At 45.8% G+C, this 26303-nt stretch overlaps 1 protein-coding gene and 1 non-coding gene across 5 annotated transcripts in view; both read left to right on the forward strand.

The window, feature by feature from the left end:
• The window catches only part of prrc2b (proline-rich coiled-coil 2B), a 92874-nt gene that overhangs the window by 43008 nt on the left and 23563 nt on the right, over positions 1 to 26303 (forward strand). For 3 of the 4 annotated variants that reach the window (XM_085965327.1, XM_085965324.1, XM_085965325.1), the window contains exons 8-24: positions 484 to 578; positions 1587 to 1732; positions 3263 to 3350; positions 4206 to 4389; positions 5326 to 5674; positions 7278 to 7456; positions 9637 to 9883; positions 11611 to 11833; positions 13054 to 15198; positions 15978 to 16198; positions 16949 to 17097; positions 18469 to 18652; positions 20800 to 20882; positions 22298 to 22525; positions 23372 to 23611; positions 25079 to 25165; positions 25683 to 25784. In XM_085965327.1, coding sequence (XP_085821453.1) covers positions 484 to 578; positions 1587 to 1732; positions 3263 to 3350; positions 4206 to 4389; positions 5326 to 5674; positions 7278 to 7456; positions 9637 to 9883; positions 11611 to 11833; positions 13054 to 15198; positions 15978 to 16198; positions 16949 to 17097; positions 18469 to 18652; positions 20800 to 20882; positions 22298 to 22525; positions 23372 to 23611; positions 25079 to 25165; positions 25683 to 25784 — 4950 coding nt within the window. The remainder of the gene's footprint in view (positions 1 to 483; positions 579 to 1586; positions 1733 to 3262; positions 3351 to 4205; positions 4390 to 5325; positions 5675 to 7277; positions 7457 to 9636; positions 9884 to 11610; positions 11834 to 13053; positions 15199 to 15977; positions 16199 to 16948; positions 17098 to 18468; positions 18653 to 20799; positions 20883 to 22297; positions 22526 to 23371; positions 23612 to 25078; positions 25166 to 25682; positions 25785 to 26303) is intronic. The other variant, XM_085965326.1, reaches the window with a different exon arrangement.
• LOC147101619 (small nucleolar RNA SNORD62) lies at positions 19240 to 19325 on the forward strand. The gene has a single exon (XR_015073421.1). It is a non-coding gene; the product is annotated as a small nucleolar RNA SNORD62 (small nucleolar RNA).

Here is a 26303-nt window from a genome sequence, read left to right on the forward strand (position 1 = left end):
CCATTAGGTCCAACAAGTCTCTCCTTTCTCCAGAATTCATCCTGTTGTGTCTTGAACTCATTTATACTCGAGTGGCCTTCTGACGACTTAATCCAGAACTCTTATCTTTTGAGTGGAATAGTTCAGCTGACATTTTTTAGTGTCTTCATCTTTAACTTAATGCCCTCTGGTATTTGAGCCCTTCGGCTCTCTTCATAATCTTAAAGCTTCAATTCGCCTATTTTCCAAACGAAACAAGCTGCAACTTTTAAAAAACTTTTTCTCGTAACTGTTTTGGGGAGGTTTCTTCGCCCTCAGTAGGTTTGGGGGGGGAGTTTATCCTTTTCACTCTTAGTAGGGTGGGGGTTGCTGTTTACCTCGGGGACATTGGGGGTATTGTTCACGCTCGGTGGGAGGGGATTGTTCATTCTTAAGGGCTGCTTCCGTCTGTAAATCACCTCATTGCCAATGTCTAGAATTGAAAATGATTTATTTTTGCTGCAGATGTGTGCGCCACAATCACGGGGACCTCAGCCGACCCCAGTCCTGGGTCCACAAGGATCCTTACAGTATCCGTTCCAGCCACCGGAGCCAATTAGGTAAGAAGGATGTTTGCAATTACTGCTATTTATATTAATTATGGTATGGAATCTGATTTTATTAAATCATTTGAGGACTAGAGTACAAGGGGGTAGAAGTTATGCTGCAGCTGTACAAAACCCTGGTTAGACCACACCTGGAGTACTGTGAGCAGTTCTGGGCACCACACCGTAGGAAGGATATATTGGCCTTGGAAGGAGTGCAGCGTAGGTTTACCAGAATGATACCCGGACTCCAGGGGTTGAATTACGAGGAGAGATTACACAAACTAGGGTTGTATTCCCTAGAATTTAGAAGGTTAAGGGGTGATCTGGTCGAAGTTTTCAGGGTATTAAGGGGAGCAGATAGGGTAGACAGAGAGAAAGTATTTCCGCTGGTTGGGGAGTCTCGGACTAGGGGGCATAGTCTAAAAATTAGAGCCAGACCTTTCAGGAGTGAAATTAGGAAACACTTCTACACACAAAGGGTGGTAGAAGTTTGGAACTCTCTTCCGCAAACGGCAATTGATGCTAGATCAGTTGTTAATTTTAAATCGGAGATTGATAGCTTTTTGTTAACCAAAGGTATTAAGGGATATAGGACAAAGGCGGGTATATGGAGTTAGATCACAGATCAGCCATGATCTCATTGAATGGCGGAACAGGCTCCAGAGGCTGAATGGCCTCCTCCTGTTCCTATGTTCATTTGCAGCCACTGCTAAATTGGACAGTTTCACAATTTTTTAACCATGATCTATTAATACAAAATGTATTGTGGGATTGAACTTGTAAAGTGATGAACTACAGGGTATTCTGACTGCAGAGTAAGGTCCCATTGTCCAAACAGCATGCTTGTTTCAATGAAAGTAGCATTCTGTGTAAAATTGATGGAGCATGGCGAGGGGCACTCCGACTTGCAACTTCCCCTATGCTGCAGGTTGTTGATCCTTCTCGTCTGTGATAGAGGAAGCGCGAGTCCTAGCTGCGTGGATGATCCATCCTTTTAATTCCCAGCATGGTTGTTCGCAGGTATCCCCGGGGAGTGTCTCGTCCTACGCGCCCTGTTAGGCCTGCGCGGCGACCAGGTGAGCCTACCGACCGGCCCGCCATCATAAATCCTGACGACCTCAAAGAACTGGATCAGCTGGACATTGAAACAGAAGACGGATGGGCAGGTGAGAGTCTTAACACAATTAAAGCACCAGTCCTTTTTTCTGGAAGAGGGGAGCAAATCGCACAAGTTCCTCCAGCTTTAACCAAACACTATGCGTGAGGTGCGTTTGTGGTATTTGAGTTACAGAAAATAATTGATTTCCCAGGTGACTTGTTTTACAATGTGACATGAATCAGTCATTCATGAAAGACTTATGAAATAATACTGAGCGGGTGGCGCTGTCCAGGGAGAGTATAAATACTCGGGCACGGGCCCAGCTTGCGCAGGACATTCTTAACAGGAACTAGTGAAAGACATAACTAGACCTCCATGTTGTGAAACAGTTGATTAAAGCTTTGTTTAACGCTTAGACTAAGTGCCTAGTAGTTTTCTTACGTCACAAATGTATTTCTAATTAACATCCTTGTATGGATAGAGGATGCTCGGTAGTGCGGTGCTTGGGTAGCAATGTTCCCTTTAAGCTGCGTGGCCGCGCAGTGCTCTGGAGGTCCCGTGCAGCCGGTTTACTGGCTTTTAAAGGGAAATACCGTGCAGCCTGTTAAAGGGGGCCATGTGCCCCCCCAAAAAAGAGGGAACATTGATGGGTAGTAGTCTGAAAATCTGTAGAGATATCCAGCAGACGTGTCCCTGGAGGGCTGGGTAGCTACAATAGAATTAAAATTCATTGTACCATTTATAATTTGTATATGTCTGATGTTGCTGATTCTAACAGATCTTGGCGTTCTGACTTAACGCTGTTCCCTCATTGATGGGAAAGTCCTAACAGCAGACCTCCATCCCCACAAACCGGTCAAACCAGTGAATAAGAACTAAAACCACAGATGGGACCGAGTCACTTGGGCCTTGTGGCCTGCAGTCCCAGGGCTCGGGACTGTACGGGACCCACGGGATGCCCTTTAGACTCCTCTGGCCGAGGATTATTAAGGCAACATTTCTTCAGTGCGCCCCTGATTTTACCATTGTTCCAAAAAGTGCTAGAAACTTAATTGTGTCAGCTGAACACAACCCATTTTGAGCATTTAAAAAACCCGATTTTCTAACAACACAGGACTTGTACTTTGAGTTGATTGAAGTGTCCCGAGTGCTGATGGTAATGTTGCTATTTCACCAGCCCTTGGTGTGCTTTGCCCCAGTAAAAATATTAAGATGGTTCAGAAGTACATCTCCACTGCCTTGCTGTATTCTCAGGATGTGATTATCTGTTCCAGGCACTTTTAGTCAAAAGTACAGTTTTTTCATTCCTAGCTGTCGATCTGCAATCTCTGTAGGCGAGCTGACGGGGAAGCCTGTGAATTTGTCAGGAGGGTCTGCCCTATCCTAGATTGTGCTTCATATACATCCTCTGCTATACCTTTTACCAGTTCACTTTGTACATAGGATATCGTAGGGAAGAGTACTGTGGAGCAATCATTCTGGCAGATTTTAGAAAGCCCCTTTTTTTTGTTCTGGTGTTTTGTAGGGGATGTTTGAATTTGGAAGTCCATTCTCTGTGAAGTGGGATCTTGATCCTGTCTTTTTTTCTTTTATTCAGGTGAGCACGAGGAAGTGGACTATTCAGAAAAGCTGAAATTCAGTGATGACGAAGATGAAGAAACGTCGAGAGAGAGAAAAGAGAAATGGTGCGTATTATACCTAGAATCCACGTTCCCGCTAAGCTGCACGGCCGCACAGCTGTCTGCGCGGGACCGGCTTTTCAACTGTGAAATTTCGCGCATATGCAAAACTTTGAATGGACCTCAAAACCCCGCCACCCAAAATAAATTAGGGGGGAACGTTATCTAGAATAGTGATTACAACCGGAAACCTTGATTGTTCTTTCTTTAAACATTTCATGAATCAGCGAATAAAAATGTTCTTCACTCATCTTTTCTGATCGAAAGAAAGACTTGCATTTATATAGCTTTTTCATGACCTCAGGATATCTCAAAGCGCTATACAGCCAATGAAGTACAGCCTGGACTCCATTCCCATTAAGCCGCCCAACTTCCCTTCCTTGGCCCTCCGACTAGCTGATGCAAATGGTTCCCTCTCCACAGGCCCTTTAAATCCACCAGCAATGTCGCCCCCTACAAAAAAAAACCTTGCGAACCACAGTCCCATCTCCAACATCCCTTTCCTTGTGAAGTCTTTTGAACATGTTGTTGCCTCCCAGTTCCGTGCCCATCGCTACCACAATTTCCCGTTTGCATCCCTCCCATTGGGTTTCTACCCTTCCCACAGCACTGAAATAGCCCAGAACAAAGTCACCGACGACAGCTTTCCCCCTATCTCCTTTGGCTCAGCATCTGTTATTTTTTTGATTACACCTCTACAAATACAAGTTGTTGTTCAGGTATGTGTATTAGTCCATCTCTAATGCTGATTAAGGAGGAATAAGTTGTAACTGGGAGTTGTTACACTGGAGCTGTCTTATTTGCAGTATGTGCATGGACATGAAGCAATGGACTAACACTCAAATACTTTCTACCCTCTAGGGAAAGGGACATGAAAATGGCTCGCCAGCGCTCGTTAAATGCTAAGCTTGAAACAAAGATGGAGCCCTCCATGTGTGGTGAATCCATTTGGAGTAACCCATTAACCTCCAGCCAGCCAAACCATGGCCTGCAAGATCCTGAGCCACGGTGGAACCTGTCTGGTTTATCTACTGCCGAGACAAGGGTACTTTCAGTTCACTTCACCGATTTGTATTTGTTCATGTTATCTTAAATCTGTGTCCTCTGGTTCCGTGGAAAGTTTCTCCCCATCTACTCTTATCAAAAACCGTCATAATTTTGAACAGCTCTATTAAATCTCCCCTTAACCTTCTCTGCTCTAAGGAGAACAATCCCCGTTTCTCTAGTCCCTCCACATAACTGAAGTCCCTCATCCCAGGTAACATTCTAGTAAATTCCCTCTGCACCCTCTCCAAGGCCTTGACATCCTTCCTAAAGTGTGGTGCCCAGAATTAGACACAATACTCCAGCTGGGGCCTAACCCAGTGATTTATAAAGGTTTACCATGACGTGTTTTTATGTGCACCATCATGATCAGATGTGTATATACACAGCAGTCTTATTAAGGAGCATTTAATACAGGGAACTTGATTGAAAAGATAAAGTAAAGCCAGTTGTATATTGTTGGCTCACCCAGGGAAGACCAATGGCAGAAGATTGGGCTTGAACCAGATGGCAGCAGATTCCAGATCTGACTTAGAGTGACACTCAAACTCTTTGGTTGCCTTTTTATTACTTTCTCAAATTTTGAACCCCTTTGTATCCTGAATTTTCCTTTACCGTGAGTCAGTTTATTTAGCATTCTTGCTGAAGAATGCCTGCTTATCTGTGCGCATAATCTAGAAAGAAACTAGTTACTGTTTTTTCAACAATGAAAAAGTCACACAAGGGTTGGAAAATTTGTGGTTTGGATTCGAGCCCTCCTTGCCATGCACTGTTGAAGCCCAAGTTTGCAGAGTGGTAGGAGGAAAGGGATTCAGACTGGACAAAGCAAGGTTAATGACTGGCTACTCGATTATTGAGTGTTGGAGCCCCACAGAATCTACAGAGTTTCAGCTGAAATGTTTAAAAAGTTTCATCTCTTCCGTCTCTCTCTCTCCAGGCCGGAGTCTTCCAAAAACTGACAGGAGTTAACAGATGGGCAGACGCTCACGTCGAGAAAGATGAAGTGTGGAGACAACGGCCAAGTTCTGGCGCCAATGAGCGTTCTGAGGCGTTGGAACGAGTCAGGAGGAGGCGGGAGGAGGAGGAACGGCGGGCCCAGGAAGAGCGGCTAGCTGCTTGTGCTGAAAAACTGAAGAAACTCGATCAAAAGCGTGGAGTGATGGAGAACTCTGTTAAATTCGACATACGGAAAAAGGATGACGTTGAAACTAAGGAGAGCAAGGACTCTGTCCCTCTGTCTGCACAGCAGAAACCCTACACTGAGAACAAGCCGAATTTGCCAAAAGGTACCGATAACAATTGAGAAACTGGATTTGAAAGATTTTCTTGTTTAATTGGTAATGAAGTCATAACTCTTAATGAAATGCAAATAGTTTTACTGACCGGTTGTTGGAAATCTTCTCCTTCAACCTTGTTAGTTCTCATTGAAACACATCTGATTCTGAGGGGGATTGACAGGGTAGATGCTGAGAGGCTATTTCCCCTGGCTGGAGAGTCTAGAATTAGGGGCATAGTCTCAGGATAAGTCGTCGGCCATTTAGGACTGAGATGAGGAGGAATTTCTTCACTCAGAGGGCTGTGAATCTTTGGAATTCTCTCCTCCAGAGGGCTGTGGAGGCTCAGTCATTGAGTATATTCAAGGCTGAGATCGATAGATTTTTGGACTCTCGGGGAATGAAGGGATATTGGGATCGGGCGGGAAAGTGGAGTTGAGGTCGAAGATTAGCCATGATCTTATTGAATGGCGGAGCAGGCTCGATGGGCCGTATGGCTGACTCCTGCTCCTATTTCTTACGTTCTTGTGTTCAAAATTGTTGTGTAAATATGTGTTTAATCAGAATCATCAAATCTTGCTGCATTTTGCCATGCACACACCAAGCGTTTTTTTGAGAGATTTAGATTGGGTTATTGGGTCAAAAATGGCAACTTTGCTTGAATGGACGTATAATGTTTACCACAGTTAGTGAACCAGCCATTAATGAAATAATCTGGAGAAATTTGTGTGTGACTTGCAAACAGAAAGAAAAAACATTGCAGATTAATCTAGATCAATTTCCTTGTCCCAGATTCATAAGTATCTCAACACTGCCATTATGGGGCGATTATCTTATGTGGCAAGTACTGATGCTGCAATCAAACCTCAGAGATGTCCACCCAGAGTTTCAGCTACTTTTTATAACAGTGCCTTTCGCAGAAGGAAATGTCCCAAGGCACTTTACAGGGGGAGCAGACACCCAAGCAGGAAATTTAGGGAAGGTGGCCAAGGGCGCAGTCAGTGGGGTAGGTCTTGAGAAGGTGGCAGCGAGGGGAAGAGGTTTAGAGAGAGAGACCACCAGAGTATGGCGCATAGAGGCTGAGGGCTGTGCCACAGATAGCGGAGTGGAGGAATGAGGATGGCGGGGGGGGGTGTGGTCGTGTTGTAGACCCAATTCAGAAGAGCAGCAGGGACTGGTAATGCCACCAACACAGGTGCTGCAACCTGTGGGACATGAGAGCTGCAGAAGTAGGAGGGATTTAAAGGTGGTGGGGGCAAGGATTCTCGAATGTTGGGGGAGTTAGGGAGCCAGTGGAATGTACATTTCATATATAGTACTAGTATCTTGACTTTGGGTACGGAGAGTAAGCTGGGTTTTATGAGGGGGAATATTCCGAGGAATGTTGTCTCCAATGTTCCTTTTAAGCTGCGCAGCGCTCCAGGGAATCCGCACAGCCAGCCTGCCGGCTTCTCAATACAAAAACCGCGCACGCGTAGCATTTTGTCTGGCCCATGCGGCACCAAAAAAAAATAAGAGGGAACATTGGTTGTCTCCATTTCTGCCAGTCGTGTATTCCATCCAGAGTGTGGAATCTTTTAAGCAACTGCTGATTTGCTGCTGTGATGAATTTCAGAGAAATGTGAGCTGCCTCTGGAACTCCCTGTCGAGGACAAGGTGAAAAAGGAAGTTGCCGCAGCCGGTGCTGAAAGTGAGGACGAGAGCAGCTTGCAGGGAAGTGAGCCTGCACTGCCCATCCAGAACTACAGCAAGTTCCACAAGTCTCTGCCACCCAGGTTCCAACGACAACAGCAGGTAACTGCCAATAAAAACAGACGAGGTGTTCAACACTTGGCTGATTGAAGTTCAGGTTGGGCACAGGAGCAGGAGTAGGCCACTTAGCCCCTTGAGCCCATTCCGCCAGTGAAAGAGATCATGGCTGATCTGCGATCTAACTCCATACACCCGCCTTTGCCTCATGTCCCTGTGGTAAACCACTGTAGTTCACTGTGTTCACTTGTTGTTGTTGTCGTTCACTCTTGTTTCACTGTTGTGCCTGACTATGCCTCAGCTGACTCCGCCCCTGGGCTACCGAGTATAAGAGCGGCCGCATGGCAGCTCCTGGCATTCGGTCGTCCACTAGAGGCATAGTCCTGATCTGTCTGAAGTGCAATTCAGTAGTTAATAAAAGCCTGTTGTTCTGAACTCTGCCTAGCCTTTTATTAGAATTGATAGCGCATCAGTCCCGTAATACCTTTGGTTAACAAAAGTCTTATCAATCTCAGATTTAAAATTAACAATTGATCCAGCATCAACTGCTGTTTGCGGAAGAGAGTTCCAAACTTCTACCACCCTTTGTGTGTAGAAGTGTTTCCTAACTTCACTCCTGAAAGGCCTGGCTCTAATTTTTAGGCTATGTCCCCTAGTCCTAGAATCCCCAACCAGCGGAAATAGTTTCTCTCTACCCTGTCAGTTCCCCTTAATATCTTGAAAACTTCGATCAGATCACCACATAACCTTCTAAATTCCAGTGAATACAACCCTAGTTTGTGTAAAACATCCTCGTAATTTAATCCCTTGAAGTCTGGGTATCAGTCTGGTAAACCTACGCTGCACTCCCTCCAAGGCCAATATATCCTTCCTACGGTGTGGTGCCCAGAACTGAACACAGCACTCCAAGTGTGGTCTAACGAGGGCTTTGTATAGCTGCAGCATAACTTCTGCCCCCTTAATAAGCATAACAGTGGGCTTGTTCTCAACGTAACATAGTTGCAATAAAAAGTAGTAAAAGGTTTTGGAATCCTCTTGTTTTAGCCAACCTATTGATTTGAGGTACTCGGCCACTGTGGTCTTGAAGCCTAATGGACGCTATGTAAAAAATGTACCCGTCAACCCCTCGCTTCTCCATGTGTTTGTTTAATGGCCTCCTTTGTGAAGCTGTGAATGCACAACTTACTTGGATGTTCCTGTGCCCTTTGGGAAGATTTATGATCAAAAATGTTTGATTTGCATCTGCTGGAAGATGATGCTCGTTTAAAACTGTTTAAGAGGTCGAATTCCCCCCTCCCCTCAACAATGTACCCTCTGATTTTTTGAGTGATTTTTGCATTTAAAAGCCGGTGAGCCGGCTGCGCGGGAGGTCCGGACAGCTGCACGCCGTGCAGCTTAAAGGGAACATTGCCCCTCGGGTGCTTTCTCTTTTTGCCAAAGAAAATGACATTCTGATGAGATATTTCTTCAACACTTATTTTAAAGGTGTCTTATTTACCGCAATCTGGGGACCCACGAGTAGTTTCTCCCTACATAGCACTGGTCAAGCAGAGAGGGAGGCACTACTCACAGGTCTCGAGGTTGTGATGGAAGTTGATTTGGAAAAAAAAATCTAAATAAATATCTGGTAAGAGCCAATACTCTCCATCACTTTCTTTCCACCTTAAGTAGTTTTCACTCTTGTTTGTAACGGTATAAGCAAATGGAAATGTTTATCGGAGGAATTGATGGGCGAGAGGTTGACTGGCTGCAGTACAGCGTCACTGATCAAAAATGGCTTTTGTTGCGGTCATGTATAAGGTGTGTGCCTTTCGGGCAGACCATTGGTTTAGGTAGCAAGCCGAGGCAATGTCCTTCCCCAGAAATAGGGAGAGAACATTGGGGAAACAATGTTCCCTTTAAGCTGCACAGCGCTCTGGGGCTCCCGCGCAGCCGGTTCACCGGCTTCTAAATGAGAGAAACCGCACATGCGCGGTATTTTGAATGGGCCGCACAGCCTCTGAAAGAGGCCGCGCACCCAAAAAAAAATTAAAGGTCACATTGTTGGTGAGATTCGGTAACTGCGCCGGATAAATTGTCCGACACCCTCTCAGTCGGGGATGACTTGTGCTTTGCGCAGGACAACGTGAGCATTTGCAAAAATAAAATCTGTCGTGCAAAATGGAGGGGGCACCAATTAAAAAGAATAAATCTATACCATTTGTATTTCTCTTTCCTACAACCAGGAGCAGCTGTTAAAGATGCAGCAACGGCAGCAGCAGCAGCAGCAGCAGGGACCTGTAATGCCACCATCGGTTGCACCTCCTCATTCCCATTCCCAGAGACACATCTATCCCAGCCCAGTCGGCCCGCCCCCTCCACACATGCTTGGCTATGACCCTCGTTGGATGATGATGCCTTCGTACATGGATCCTCGACTGACCCCAGGCAGGCCACCAATTGACTTCTTCCCTTCAGGGGTTCATCCCTCTGGTAAGTTGATGGGGAAATAAAGAATATTATTTCAATTTTGTGGTGTTTTCTCCCACCAAAGGAATCTGGTCTATGCACTGCCCCAGCAAAGACCGTGTATGGATTTGGTTACGTTCAGCCCATCAGAACTTTGGGTAGAAGTGGTCTCTCGTTAATTCTTGGTCAGTTAAACATAAGAAAGAAAGACTTGCAGTTGTATAGCACCTTTCATGACCTCAGGACGGCACAAAGCGCTTTACAGCCAATTAAATACTTTTTGGAGTGTAGTCACTGTTGCAATGTAGGAAATGTGGCAGCCAATTGCACACAGCAAGCTCCCACAAACAGCATTGTGATAATTTAGTGATGTTGATTGAGGGATAAATATTGGTCAGGACACCGGGGATAGCTCCCTGCTCTTACTGGAAATACTGGCCACGGCATCTTTTATGTCTACCTGAGAGAGCAGGCGGGACCTCGGTTTAACGTCTCATCCAAAAGACGGCACCTCCGACCGAGCAGCGCTCCCTCAGCACTGCACTGGAGCGTCAGCAGATGATCCCTTTAAGTTGTGCGACTGCCCAGTGCTCCAGGGAGCCTGCGCAGCCGGTGAGCTGGCTTTTCAATGCAAAAACCGCGCATGCGCAGTATTTTGAATGGCCCGCGCAGCGCCAGAAGAAATTAGAGGGAACATTGGTATCAGTCTAGATTTTTGTGCTCAAATCTCAGGAGACTTGAACCCACAAACTTCTGACTCATAGAGGCGAGAGTGCTACCAACTGAACCACAGTTGACACATTCTTCTGTGATCTTTGCTAGTGTGATGTGACTGATATTGTAGAACATGGAAATTGAATTTCCCGTATCTACTGAATTCTACTCCGTAAAGTAGAAAGGTCTTATTTGCCGATTGTTTCACGATTGGCGGTCACCCAGTGCTCTCACTTGATCGGAAAGAGCTATTTATAAAAGGGGATTGTGTCAGTTGTTTTTTCTTTCTTCCCCTGCACCTTCCTGGACCACCCACTAACTGCAGCGTGAGATCGCAGGCAAGCTGCCCTCCAATCTCCAGCCCACAGTACAATGCACAGGAGTAGGCTGACTATCTTATCTGTCTGCCTTCTCTTCCTCTCACCCATTCATAACAACAAACAACAATTTATATTTATATAGTGCCTTTAATGTAATAAAACGTCCCAAGCTTCACAGGAGTGTTGGCAAAAAAGAAAATCTAAATTTGACACCGAGCCATAAAAGGAGACATTAGGGCAGATGACCAAAGGCTTGGTCGAAGAGGTAGGAGCGTCTTAAAGGAGGAGAGAGAGGCGGAGAGGTTTAGGGAGGGAATTCCAGAGCTTAGGACCCAGGCAGCTGATGGCACGGCTGCCAATGGTGGAGTGATTCAAATCGGGGATTTTCAGAAGGCCAGAATAGGCAGACGCAGAGGTCTAGGGTTATTATAGGGCTGGAGGAGATTACAGAGATAAGGAAAATAAAAAACATAAGAAAAATTTGTTATCTCTCACCTACAAACTGAGGTGGAGGAGCAAAGAAAACCAGATTTGACTTCATGAGAATTCATGAAATCTTAAAAGTTGCAGATCTAAAAAAAAAAAATATATATATATATCTTGTGTCTCCGTTCACTGTGTATTCAGTGGTTATGGGGGAGTATTGTCCTCCTGGTTTTCAGTCGATCACATACAACCATTTATATTCTAAGAAGGGTCTGTTTCTTGTATTTTCAGGAATGATGAAGCCTGTGATGCGCCCAGATCGCTCAGACAGTGTCACCTCAGGGTCTGAGCAGCACGACCGCTCTCCTATTCTGTTACAGGAGAGAAGAACTCCACCCACAGAACCACAATTCAGCTGGGGTCAAGAGGACTATCCACCTGCTCCAAACAGGGCTTTCATGTTAACCTCTCAGAGATCGCAAGAGGATAGCACTGCAGAAGAGAGGGCTGCTAGGTGAGTGTCTTGTCTTTAGAGGAGCAATAGCAATGTCAGGTTAGGATTGGCAGCTGGCCCACTAAAGGCTCATAATAAGTGAGCTGCAATAGAAGCAATCTCTCTAACAAGATTTTGTACCCATGTGGCTACTGATGACTGAAAATAGTAATCTTCCTAGACTACGGTTAAGTAAATTTAAGACGGAGGAATTTCTTCACTGAGGGTTGTGAATCTTTGGAATTCTCTACCCCAAAGGGCTGTGAATGGTGAATCGTTGAGTATATTCAAGCCAGAGATCGATAGATTTTTGGACTCTAGGGGATCGAAGGATATGGGGATCGGGTGGGAAAGTGGAGTTGAGGTTGAAGATCAGCCATGATCTTACTGAATGGCGGAGCAGGCTCGAGGGGTCGTATGGCCTACTCCTGCTCCTAATTCTTATGTTCTTAAATTTGATGCATACTACAGGAAACTCGTTTAAACGGCACCTAAATATCCGGAATTCTCTATTAACCGGCAAAATTCTCACTCCGAAAACAACACCTCAATAACCGGCAATGTTGCCGAGTCCGAGTCTCCCGCGGTGGCCGAGTTAGTCAGTGGGGGTAGTTCTCCAAACTGCCACTACTCGGCTTCTTGGCGCTGTCGGAAGTCGGAACACCTCAATAACAGGAGTCTGACTCTCCCGCGCTGCCGGTAGTCTCTTCTGATCCGCCATTTTACAGGGGTACTGTGTGTCTCCCACGCCGCTGGTAGTCATTGCATTGCATTACCCTCAACTGGCAGTACTGTACTTAATCAAGCATCTTCCACCATCCATTTAACACAACATTCTGTAGGGGAGTACCCAATTACTGTATACTGCACACTTCTTGATTTTTTTAATTTTTCTTTGTTAAAAATAGCCTCGGTAGATAACCCTCTCCGTCATCCGGAATTTTTGATCAACCGGCAACACGTCGGTGCCGAATACCAAAGAGTTTCCTGTATGTATATTTGCTCCTTAGCCTTGATTCAGCCTTAAATTGGGATGTGAATGGATCAATTCAATCTGTTCTATAACAGAAAATGCTGGAAGTACTCAGCAGGTCTTTGATGAACTTTGATCTATTTGATCGATTTACCATCATATTTCCTGAGAAATTAGAAGAGTTGGGAATCTGCTGGGTTTTCCTGTTTTTTTTTTGTGACCCATTCAATATTTCTTTTAACACCGCAGCAAATGTTGTTTGTTACAGGAATGAAAGACTTCCCACTCCACCTGTGAGGGCTGATCCCATTTCCCAGCAGACCATGAAGATACAGAGAGATCCATTCGAGGAGCAGATTGATGACTATAGGGTTGCGCCAGCAGACAAATTGCTAAATATGGTTCGTTTAGAGCCACAGACTGAGCTAATAAAAGACCGAAGGCCTGATGTGTCTCCAAATGTGTCAGCAGTGCTGGGGCGGGATGTTCTCTTCCAGCATCAGACAAACCCTCAGTTACTTCATAAAGAGCTCTTCGCATCTGATAGTGAGCAGGCGGGGCTGAATGGGTCCCTTTTGCGGGACAGCACCGAGACCTCGAAGCCAGCTGAAAATGTTGAGGAGCTAGTGTCCCACACCTGGGATTACGTGCACCAGAAAGAGCCCCCAAGCCCTACGGTTAACGAGCACGAAGACACTAGAGAGGAGACGGGTTTTAGGGCAGAAATATGGCAGACTGATAATCTGCCAAAGAGGGAGTCCAAACCTGCACCCCAGTGGGAGCCGCTGAAAGGAAGCCACGCTGACCGCCGTGAAACCGTAGGAAAAATGACAGGAAGACGATCTGGACCAATTAAGAAACCAGTGCTTAAAGACCTCAAGACTGAGAAGGGTGACGAGACAGAAAAAGTCAAATTGGAATCTGTTCAGAAAAACAGCCAACAGATCAAGACTGAGTGCAAGGTGCTGAAAACCAATGGAGGCACGGCTCCGTCATCACAAACTTCCATTTCATCCTTGAACGTTAGACACAAAGAAATGACTGCCCTACCAGTGCCTGCAGCTAAATTTGACTGGGAAATAGAGAAACCACAAAGAAAGGAGAATAAGGCCTGGGAGGCAAGACCCGTGAATAAAGACAACATTGATTTCCCCCCACCGCAGAGGAGGAGCTGGATTGAAGATGATAATCAGTCTAACTTCAGTGGCAGAGGCCAAGGCCGAGGGCGGGGCAGAGGCCGCGGAGATTTCTATGGCAGAGTTGGAGAGATCAGAGGCTCTTACAACAACTTGAGCAGAGGCAATCGGCAGAATCCTAAGGATTACAGTAATTCTTTAGAAGACGGCCAAAAGAGCTCCACCCGGCGTCGAAATGCCAGCGAGACGCGCAGTGAGGGGTCCGAGTATGAAGATATACCAAAGCGACGGAGGCAGAGGGGATCTGGAGCTGGCAGTGAAGGCACCAGTGATGCAGCATATTCTGACAGAGAAGGGAAGACTATGTTCAAAGACTCTGTGAAGAGGTCCAAGAGGATACCATCTGATGGGCCAATTGTTGGTGAGATGGGAGACGAAAGAGGGCCCCCAAAATTGTTTGAGAGGGCATTGCCTCCTCGGTTGAGCAACCCTGGGCGAGGGCGCAGCTTTGCTCCTCGGGGAATGCCCTCGAGGCAAAACCGAGGAGGAGGTATGTTCAAGGTGAACGGTACCTATCAACTAAATGGCGATGCTCCAGCATCTATGTCGTTGTCCAAAAGGCAGCCTCTAAAGGAATCTACAAAAGTGCTCAACAGGGCTTTGGAAGGGGCACTGGAGAATGCCGGAGAGGAAAATGGAGTCGTAGACAAAATCTCATTTTCTGGAATCTCAGCCATAGAAGACCAGCCACCCAAAAGAGAGCGATCGATGGATATGCCCCCAAGGAGAAGACGACCTCCGCGACAGGACAAACCTCCACGGTTCCGGCGTCTCAAGCAAGAACGAGATGCAGCCACCGAGGTGAACAGTGATGTGCCTGTTCCTGCAGACCACGGTTTGTCTAGTATGACCACAAGGACCGATGATAAGGAGATGGCATCCCTCGTAGCTGGCAATAAGTCGCCGGATCTGTCGAATCAAAATTCCTCCGACCAAGCTAATGAGGAGTGGGAGACTGCTTCCGAAAGCAGCGACTTTACCGAGCGGCGAGACAGAGAGAACAGAGTCTGCCCGAACAGCCTACCACCTGAAGTAGACGTGGCAGACAGTGGCCTCGGGCAGAGGAAGGAGTTAGCTAAACGCAGTTTCTCCAGCCAGCGGCCAATTGATAGGCAAAATCGCAGGACCAACCCAGGCTATGGGGGCAAAGCGCCAAAGACTAATGGGACTGGTCCGAGGAATGAAAAGGCAACTGGGCAACCATCAAGAAACAAAAGGTAAATAATGTGGATGTTTGATCGGCTGGGATTGAAGTGTTTAGTCTTTTGCCAGTTCTCCAAGAATTTGCTTGCTTGGTGGAACCTAGCCCAAGTGGCTGTGATTATTAACTAATATTAAGTAATAATAAGTAGGACTGTTTTCAGTTTCTCCTCCTCAACAGTCCTCTATAAATAAGCTTGAAAATGCAGCCAACATATAAAGGTGCGAAGACTGGCAAAATTTGAGACCAATAATAACATACTTTTAAAAAATACTTGTGGCAACTTTTTAATATCCCTCTTCAACCACTTCAATCTAATGCGAATCGCAAATATTCTTCAACTCATATGCTTGAAGAAAGTAACAGTTATTGTAAAATTGCAAATTCTTAATTCTGTTGATTTTTTTTTTTTCTTTTTCCTGAAGCATAACCTACTTTATCGTGCTGGTTCCTCACTGCTTTCTTCCTCACTCTGAAGGGTAGGAGGCTCTGAACTGTGGCCTCGTTCACTGCTTCTGTCCATGTTGCATCCGGTGACTGATGGAGCTGTGGTTCTGTGACACAGCAGTGCTACTGCTCGCTTTTAATTTTTTTTTCGCTGCCACCACCAGAGATGGAACGCGATACCACAGCACTGTGCTGCCACCCAGCAGCTGGTCTGTGAGGAAGTGAGATAACCCAGTTTGAGTCAGACTTGACACTAGGTTGCTGAATTGACGCTTGCAGAATGGACATTTCTGTGCTGAACTGCTGGAACTACCGAGACGCCCCTGACCTTTCCGTTTCTCCAAACAGGTATGTAGAAGAACAGCTGTGCGATCAGATAGCAGTGAACGGAGGGAATGTCAACACGGTGTACTGTGTAGATCGAGTTGTTCCCCACGACCCAGCGGCTGTCCAGAACGCAATGAAGGACGCGTCAAATAAAAAGAAGGAAAAGGAGGCAAAACCTGGCGTGAAAAAGGCAAAGGAGAAGACTGATGCTTTGGCCCAGTTTGATTTAAACAATTATGCAAGTAAGTGTACACAAATTTATATTCAAATGTGATTAATATTAAACTTGGAACTAAAGATACAGACTTACATTGTACTTTGGGTTTTAGTGCAGATTTACAGGCATCCTCATTTTGTTCGATGCTGATATTGATCCACCCTGAGTTTAAATATAACTTCATTTTACTGGTTCTGGTGGGGCTCCCAAGCACTGACTGTAGCATGAGTGAGTGAAAGAAAGAGCTTGCATTTCTACAGCACCTTTCACGACCTCGGGACATCCCAAAGCACTTCACAATGAAGTACTTTTTGAAGTGTAGTCACTGTTGTAATGTAGGAAACGCGGCAGCCAATTTGCACACCGCAAGCTCCCACAAACAGCAGTGTGATCATGACCAGATAATCTGTTTTTAGTGATGTTGGTTGAGGGATAAATATTGGGCCAGGCCACCGGGGAGAACTCCCCTGCTCTTCATCCAAAAGACGGCACCTCCGACAGTGCAGCACTCCCTCAGCACTGCACTGGAGTATCGGCCTTGATTTTTGTGCTCAAGTCTCTGGAGTGGGACTCGAACTCACAACCTTCTGACTCAGAGCCGAGGGTGCTACCCACTGAGCCACGGCTGACATCTCGCACTGCTGCCGTTCACAGCAGAGCTGAGCAAAGGATGCCTGCGTGCTGTCGCTGTTCATGAGGACGGTGCAGTGTTTCTTTTTAATGCACGGTCATCTAAGCAGTAATCTGACCTTCTGATGAAATGTTTTCCTTTAAGGTGTTGTCATTATCGATGACCACCCAGCCGTAGCTGTGGACGAGCAGCAGTCCGTCTCAACTGTGAACGACGGTTTCACTGAGGTGATCTCAAAAAAGCACCGCCGATTGCTTGAGGAAGAGCGCCGGAAGAAAGAGCAGACGTTGCAGGTACGTGGGCTAGCTTCAGCACCACATTTAGCTATTGCAAGCTAAGTGCTCCTCTATTGACTCGTGTGGTGGTGTTAACTGTGAAAGTTACTACAGGTAGACTATCCTTTATCCGAAAACCTCGGGACCAGCCGTGTTTCGGTTTTCGGAGAATTTTGGATTTCGGAAGGGGGGTCGGCGGGGGGTCGTGCGCACGACTTACGCTGACGCTCCGCGTAAGTCGGCGCGGGGGTCGGGGCCGGGGGGGTCGACGGGGGGGCGGGGCCGGCAGGGTCCGCGGGGGGGTCGACGGGGGTCGGGGCCGGCGGGGGTCGGGGCCGGGGGGGTCGTGCGCACGACTTACGATGATGCTCAGCGTAAGTCGGTGGGGGTCGGGGTCGGCGGGGGGGGTCCGCGGGGGGTCGTGCGCACGACTTACCCTTTATCCGAACTTCCGGAACCCTTTAAAAACCGAAGGTTTTTTCGTTCAGCGTAAGTCGTGCGCACGACTTACGCTGAACGAAAAAACCGAAGGTTTTTAGAGGGTTTCGGTTTTCGGAAGTTTGGATAAAGGGTAGTCTACCTGTACATGTGAATTTTATATTTGACTGGCACATGACATGACACCATTGTTGCAGCAGTGTTTTTGTAAGAATTTTAAATCTTTCCCCTTTAATTCAGTGGTCCTAAGTTGTTACAGCAACAACAATTTGCATTTATAAAGCACCTTTAAAGTAGTAAAACGTCCCAAAGCGTGTCACAGGAGCATTGTCAGAAATTTTGACACTAAGCCACATGAGATATTAGGACAGGTGATCAAAAGCTTGGTCATAGAGGTAGGTTTTAAGGAGCATCTTAATGGAGGAGAGAGAGTAAGAGAGGCAGAGGTGTTTAGGGAGGGAATTCCAGAGCTTGGGGCCTAAACAGCTGAAGGCACAGCCGCCAATGGTGGGGAGAAGGAAATCCGTGATGCACGAGGCCTGAATTGGAGGAACGCAGAGATCTCGGCGGGGGGGGGGGGGGGGTTTGCTGGAGGAGGTTACAGAGTTAGGGAGGGGCGGGCCATGGATGAGAATTTTTAATTTGAGGCATTACTGAACCGGGAGTCAATGTAGGTCAGTAAGCACAGGGGAGATGGGAGAATGGGACTTGGTGCGAGTTAGGGTATGGGTGATACGGGCAGTAGAGTCATTCTGGATGGACGTTATTGGGGGGGGCAGAAGAAAGCGCAATATTTTTCCTCCTTGAGATAGAACATGTTTCTCCATCCTACTGGTGACCAGTTTTCATGAGGTGGTATGGTATATTTTTGCAGCATGATAGAGGGATTGCTTAATACTTTATCTGGAGTTAAAATTTTTCACTTTCACAGATGGCCTTTTTTCTTCTAAGCAGGCACCTGGGAAAAACCGGAATGAAAAGAGCTGGACATCTTCATCCAAGATTCCTCCTCGATTTGTTAAAAAGCAACAGCTTTCCAACGCAGTCACTGAGCAGACAGAGGAAAGCTCCTTCTCCAAGGGGCAGGCCACATCCAGCAGCCTAGGGACGGAGATCTGGGAGAACTCCAGTGCAAGTAAGATGGATACCAATGTAGAGCCCATGCCAAATCCATCCGGCAGCAAACTTCCTTCCAATCTGCAGTTACTTCCATCAACTTGTTTCAGAGACGAAAGCAAAATGCTGCCGATGCTGGGAATCTGAAGTATAAACAGAAAATGCTGGAAATACTCCGCAGGTCAGGCAGCATCTGTGGCGAGAGAAGCAGAAATAACGTTTCAAGTCGATGACCTCCGAACTTTATCCAGTTCTGACGAAAGGTCACTGACCTGAAACATTAACTCTGTTTGTCTCTCCACAGGTGCTGCCTGACATGCTGAGTGTTTCCAGCTTGTTACAGAGACTCAGCCTGGTTGGAGTACCTACTAGTTGATGCGCTACATTTTATATGATTGAAAGGGAAATTTAATATACTGCTCCTTTTAGAAGCCACAATACCAAGTTATAAAGCACACTTACCCCCATTTAATAAGGGAACTGTAAAGTATTCCACCCGAGCAACTTACAGAAGGGGGTGGGGCCTGGAGAAACATGATATGGTTTTACACTATATATCATGTCGATGTTTATAGATGGATGTAAAACCTAGCTTCATTATGTTGGTATAAATGATGCTACAATAGATCCTTCTGACCTTTCCATCGCTGTACTCAAGGAAAGGGATATGAGGAGAAAGATGCACTGATACACCAACTAAAGAGAACAATTGGCTTGATAATCTACACGCTGCCAGTAACACATGCCAATCAAGCGAAGGAGCCCATGTGTAAGATTGCTGTTCGTTGCTTTTTGTAAAATACACAAGAATGTGATTGTCCACTTGTGCAGAAATTCACAAATAACCACTTGCATTTATACAGCACCTTTAACGTCGTAAAATGTCCCAAGGCGCCTCACAGGAGTGTTATAAAACAAAATTTGACACCTAGCCACATGAGATATATGGGCAGATGACCAAAAGCTGGTCAAAGAGGTAGGTTTTGAGGAGTGTCTTAAAGGAGGAAAGCGAAGTAGAGAAGTGGAGAGAGGTTTAGGCAGGGAATTCCAGAGCTCGGGGCCTTGGCAGCTGAAGGCACGGCCACCAGTGGTGGAGCAATTAAATTGGGGATGCTAAAGAGGCCAGAATTGGAGGTGCGCAGCGATCTCGGAGGGTTGTGGGGCTGGAGGAGATTACAGAGATAGGGAGGGGCAAGGCCGTGGAAGGATTTGAAAACGAGGATGAGAATTTTAGAATTGTGGCGTTGCTTAACCGGGAGCCAATGTAGGTCAGCGAACACAGGGGTGATGAGTGAATGGGACTTGGTGCGAGTTAGGACACAGGCAGCTGAGCTTTGGATGGTCTCAAGTTTACGGGAGGGTGGAAGGTGGGAGGCTGGCCGGGTGTGTGTTGGAATTGTCATGTCTAGAGGTAACAAAGGCATAGATAAGGTGTTCAGCAGATGAACTGAGGCAGGGGCAGAGACGTGCGATGTTATGGAGGTGGAAATAGGCGGTCTTGGTTATGCCGCGGATATGTGGTTGGAAGCTCACTTCAGGGTCAAATATGACACCAGAGTTGCGAACAGTGTGGTTCAGCCTCAGACAGATGTTAGGGAGAGGAATGGAGTCAGTGGCGAAGGAACGGAGTTTGTGGCGGGGACTGAAGACAATGGCTTCAGTCTTCCCAATATTTAGTTAGAGGAAATTTCTGCTCATTCCGAACTGGATGCCGGATAAGCAGTGTGTCAATTTAGAGACCGTGGTGGTGAGGTAGAGCTGGGTGTTGTCAGCGTAGATGTGGAAACTGGCACTGTGTTTTCGGATGATGTCGCCGAGGGGGCAGCATGTAGTTGAGAAATAGGAGGTGGACCAAGGACGGATCCTTGGGGGACACCTGAGGTAATTCGTTGTGCTAGATTGAGCAAGCACTTTGCTATCGGTCAAGGAAAATGTAACGGCAACTGGCAGTTCAGATATCGATCTTCAGTAAAGATTATACGTGTTTAATTTTTTGCATACATTAAAACATTTAATCTGCTAATAAGTCATTATGTTTATACACTTAAGTTGATCCATCGTTACAGTTAAGCTTACGTAAGTTTGCAACGCCGGTCTTGTGGTTTATCCTGCATAATCGGAGCAAGATGGATCATTCTGAAAACGCTGGCTTGTTTCTTTTCACAGCTCATCCTGTTCAGCCTGCCAGCGGTGACACTTGGGTGAAACCGTTGAATTCATTCACAGGGTCGGAATCTACATGCACAGAGGTACATTCATAAATTGCCAAGCTTCTATAATCAGATTATGAAAAAGCCATTTGAAATAGCCGAGAACACCGTTTGCAGAGTATTGTTTATGATGATCCAGGAGGTTTTTTTTGCATAGTTTTATTTTGGACTTAATACCAGGGCATGTGGTAGAAGTAGTATGGACAAGCAACCCAGAGGTTGAGTGTTCAAATCTTAACCGTGGCAAATTGAACTCACTAAATCCGGTCATTTAAGAACATAAGAAATAGGAGAAGGAGTAGGCCATTCGGCCCTTCAATAAGATCATGGCTGATCTTCTACCTCAACTCCCACCCTATCCCCATATCCCTTGATTCCCTTAGTGTCCAAAAATCTATCGATCTCCGTCTTGAATGTACTCAACGACTGAGCCTCCACAGCCCTCTGGGGTAGAGAATTCGAAAGATACACATAGGAACAGGAGGAGGCCATTCAGCCCCTTGAGCCTGTTCCACCATTCAGTGAGATCATGGTTGATCTGTGACCTAAGTCCATATACCCGCCTTTGCCCCATATCCCCTAATACTTCTGGTTAACAAAAAGCTATCAATCTCCGATTTAAAATTAACAATTGATCCAGCATCAATTGCCGTTTGCGGAAGAGAGTTCCAAACTTCTACCACCCTTTGTGTGTAGGAGTGTTTCCTAATTACACTCCTGAAATCCCAGAATCCCCAGCCAGTGGAAATAGTTTCTCTCTATCTACTCTATCTGTTCCCCTTAATACCTTGAAAGCTTCAATCAGATCACCCCTTAACCTTCTAAATAGGGAATACAACCCTAATTTGTGTAATCTCTCCTCATAACTTAACCCTTGAAGTCCCTCTAAGTGAAGAAATTTCTCCTTCTCTCACTCCTAAATGGCTGATCCATGTGTATTGACACCAGAAAAGTGACTCTGGGAGTTGCCAGATGGCTGAAAAAACTCAATTGGTTTGCTGATGTCCCTCTGGGAACAAAACCAGTCACCTGTACCCAGTCTGGCCTACACATAAATGCAGCTTTGCCAGCATTGGAAACACCCTGGGGAAAAATAAGTTAATAGCAGGTCACACGGTGGCTCTGTGTAGAGCACTGAATTCTGTTTTGAAATATCGCTTAGTAAGGATTACTAGTTCTCAGACAGGCTGTCAGATGTTGTACATCTTGCCTTGCCACAGAGTGTATACCTCCATCAGGTGATATAGAGCAACATTGGTGGTGGTTGTGTACAGTCCATGGCTCAAAGCCGTATCTTGCCCCCTTCACCTTTTGAAGAAAGACAGCATGGCAAATATATTAAAGTGTGTGTCCATATAGTGACACCATTTGAGTATATAATTATATTTTGTATCTAAGTTGCATGATTAGTGTTTGATGCATGTTCCTAACCATTCTGCTACTTTTCCTTGTAGAGTTTCAAGGCAAGTCAGCCTGACAGTGGAGTCGAACTGAGCGCCGATTCCCAAGGCTCATCCGCAACTTCATCGCAGCGAAGCTCGCCTTATGGTGCACTCAAGCCAGAGGGAGGAGTAATGACTGAAATCAATGGAGCCAGCACAGACACGTCCGTCGATAAATCAAATGGGAAAACGGACGATCCTAAGGAACAACGGCAAAAGCCAGCAAGACCAGAGAACAAGGTAGTGCAATACTTCAAAACTATTGCTTAATTTTAGACTAATTCGTGTGGTGTTTCTGTTGGTCTGTGGAATATATGCACAGAGGCCGTCTGAGAGCAATCCGAAATGGTTGCCCTGTCGCTGAGAGGCTAAACGCACATGTGGGCTGCCCCACAGATCAAAGCGTGCAGCACAGAAAGACCAGGCGCGCACAGTGGCACCAAAACGAAAGCCTGCACCATAACAGGAGTCCCAAGAAGAGAGAAAAGGACAAGGATTGTAAGATAGGGGAAGAAAGCCCACTGATAGCGCCTGAAGAAATTTGACAGCAGAGAACACGGGGGGTTGAGGCAAGATAGGGAATCGCAATATGGGAGCCCCAAAAATGGCAGGGGGTGGAAAACTGTCCGGATCCAAATGCTTTCTCCTTTCTTTTTTGGAGAACTGTCTTGATTTATTTTATTAACGGGAATATTTTGAGAAACTAGGGGTGTTGTCAGGATAAGTTGGTGGGTCCACTGGATATAACAGCACTATACCATGTAACGTACAAAGTATTTTGCTGCTACAGTCCTCTGAGTAATTTAATGTCCCCCGTAAGGCCATAAGATGTAATTGCTGATTGTCAAGCACTTCGCTACATCCTGGAACAGGTGAGGAAGTGTTCTATTATAAATGGACGTGCTTTCTTTCTAACCCATTTTTATATTGTTCAATCTCGATTGCAATCTGCTGCCTCGGGAAAGCAGGTTTGCTTATTCTGAGGTTGAAGTTGCTACACAGATTTAATCTTGGCACTATGTTTAAGGAGCAGCATAGCTTTGTCCATGGGCGAAAGTGTTTTAATTTGCTGTTTTTCGTTCAAAGATTTCAGAGCCGACAGCTGGGCAGAACAAGGACCACAAGCCTGGACCAATAGGAAATGAACGATCCCTGAAAAACAAGAAGGCAAAGGAGTGCCTGGAACCAGAGGGAGCAGAGCGCAGTGATGGGGGCATCAATTCGACAAATGCTGCCGACAGCAGGCCTAGCCCCAAGACAGGGCTGAATTTGCATGCAGACTCTGTCATTCCAGTTCCCCCAATTGAGTTCGGAGTGAGCCCGAAGGTAACTTTCATAAGACTGAAATTACAACTGGTAATTCTGTGGATGACATTGGCTGTGTAATTCTGGAGTAATGTTTACTAACCTGCTTTAAATGACCTGATCAGTGAAGTGTCAGAATAATTGTTTAATATCTTTTAATGGCAGCTCACTAGTGTGACTGGCTCGACCTTATTTAGCTTAGGATGTTCATTGCAAATTTGGGGAGGAACTTTGGTCCATTTTCCCATCGCATCAAGCAAGACCTGCTTGAATTCACAGTCATGGTAATTACCACCTAGAATCATAGACTAGTGCAGCACAGAAGGAGGCCATACGGCCCATCGAGTCTGCGCCGGCTCTTTTGAAGAACAATCCAGTTAGTCCCACTCCCTGCAATTTTTTCTCCTTCGTGTATTTTTTTTTGAAGGCTATTATTCAATCTGCTTCCACCGCCCTATCAGGCAGTGCCTTCCAGATCCTAAACACTCATTGTGTTAAAATGATTTTCCTCATGTCACTTCTGGTTCTTTTGCCAATCACCTTAAATCTGGGCCCTCTGGTTATCGACCCTTCAGCCATTGGAAAGTTTCTCTATCTAAACCCTTCATGATTTTAAACACCTCCATCAAATCTCTTCTTGGCCTTCTCTGCCCTAAGGAGAACAACCCCAGCTTCTCCAGTCTATCCACGTAACTAATCATTCATCCCTGGAACTATTCTAGTAAATCTCTTCTGTACGCTCTCCAAAGCCTTCACATTCTTCCTAAAGTGTGGTGCCCCAAATTGGACACAATACTCCAGCTGGGGCCGAACCAGTGTTTTATAAAGGTTTAGCATCACTTCCTGGCTTTTGTACTCTGTGCCTCTATTTATGAAGCCAAGGATCCCATCTGCTTTATTAACTGCTTTGCTAGCCGGCCCTGCCACCGATTTGTGCACAAACACCCCCAGGTCTCTCTCCTCTTGCACCCCCTTTAAAATTGGACCATTTAGCTTGTATTGTCTCTCCTCATTCTTCCTACCGAAATGTATCACCTCACGCTTTTCTGTGTTGAATTTCATCTGCCATGTGTCTGCCCATTCTACCAGCCTGCCTGTCCTCTTGAAGTCTATTACCAATGAACCAATTTGGCCTATGATAAATGAGCAAAGTGCAATTTTGTTGATCTTTGTTGCTATAGTCTTAACTTTGCTGCAATAGTACTGATTTGGAAGTTACGGCAGCATTGAAAATAAATGGCTCACCTTGCATGCGCTCAATAATGGGTCAGTTCCTGGTTTAGCTTGCATTATGGTGACATGAGCTAGGTTATTGTTTAGTTAGTCTTGTAATTTTCCCTGATGTCTGCACCACTGATAATTTGTCAGATGTGTTCAAGATGCAATGTTCAAGGCTCCTATTGGTGCTGATGATCTGTTGCTGTTGATAGCTGTGGGGTTTGCGTTGTGTTTTGCTAAACTGAGAAGAGTTATTGATTGTTGTTTTAGGATTCTGATTTCAATTTGCCGCAGAATTCAGTGCCAAGTCCCGTTTCCAAGTCCATCACCAAACTGCAGGATGTATTAGCTAACAACGTGAGTACTGTACATTGGAGGCGCCGCTGCATCAGATTTCCCATCCTCCTGATCTAACAACGAGCTCTGGGAGCAAATATGAAAACTCATTTCTAGTATTTAAATCTGATCAATGTGTCTTAAAATTGTATCACTTTTCATGACTTGTCTTGAACACCATTCCCCTCAACCTTTTTGAAAGCTCCACATGCAACTTGTTCTCTTGTAATAAATGTCATTTTTAAATTTCTGAATGCAGTCATTCTACTAAATTAAAGTAGAAGGAACAAATGTGCCAGTTACTTGGAGGTTTACTTAAAAATGGGTAAATTTTGTCAAGTTCATGTCTGGGAGTCCATCGAGCAACCCTTGGGTAATCTGGGATTTCTCTGAACTGTTACAGTTTGTCAATATTATAAGCTGAGGTAAATCTATTCTTGTAACATTTTTCTCTAGCTGTTAACACGTCAAGAAACCCAAGTAATGGTGCAAAGATGGGTCCACCTCCCTTATTTAATGCCAGGCTCTTGTTTTCCAGGTTCCACTGAGCCAGTCGATCCCTATTCTACGAAGGGAGCATCTGCAACAGGGTCCCAACCTCACTCCAGTGTCTCTTCCAAGCACCGACCTCACTTTAAAGGTAGGTTGAAGCACAAGTCTGCTCCACCTGATCACTGATCCTTAAAGTCTTAGAATCTTACAGCACAGGAGGAGGCCATTCGGCCCGTTGTGTTTGTGCCGGCTCTTTGAAAGAGCTGTCTAATTTAGTCCCACTTCCCTGCAAATTAGTTCTCTTCAAATGCAGGTCCAGTTACCTTTTGAAAGTTCCTCTAGAATCTGATTCCACCACCGTTTCAGGTAGCGCGTTCCAGATTATAACAACACTCTGTGTCAAATCATTTCTCCTCATTTTCCTCCTCGTTCTTCTGCAAGTTATTTTAAATTTATGACTTCTGGTTACTGACCCACTTTCCAGAGGAAACAGTTTCTTCCTACTTGCTCTATCAAAAACCCTTATAATTTTGAACACCTCTATTAGGTCTCCCCTTAACCATCTCTGCTCTAAGGAGAACAATCCCATCTTCTCCACTCTCTCCACGTAACTGAATTCACTCATCCCTGGTATCATCCTGGTTAAACCTTCTCCGCACCCTCTCCA

Source organism: Somniosus microcephalus, chromosome 23 (assembly GCF_052327205.1).
Source record: "Somniosus microcephalus isolate GS21.2 chromosome 23, FLI_Smic_1.0, whole genome shotgun sequence".
Taxonomy (NCBI): Eukaryota; Metazoa; Chordata; class Chondrichthyes; order Squaliformes; family Somniosidae; genus Somniosus; species Somniosus microcephalus.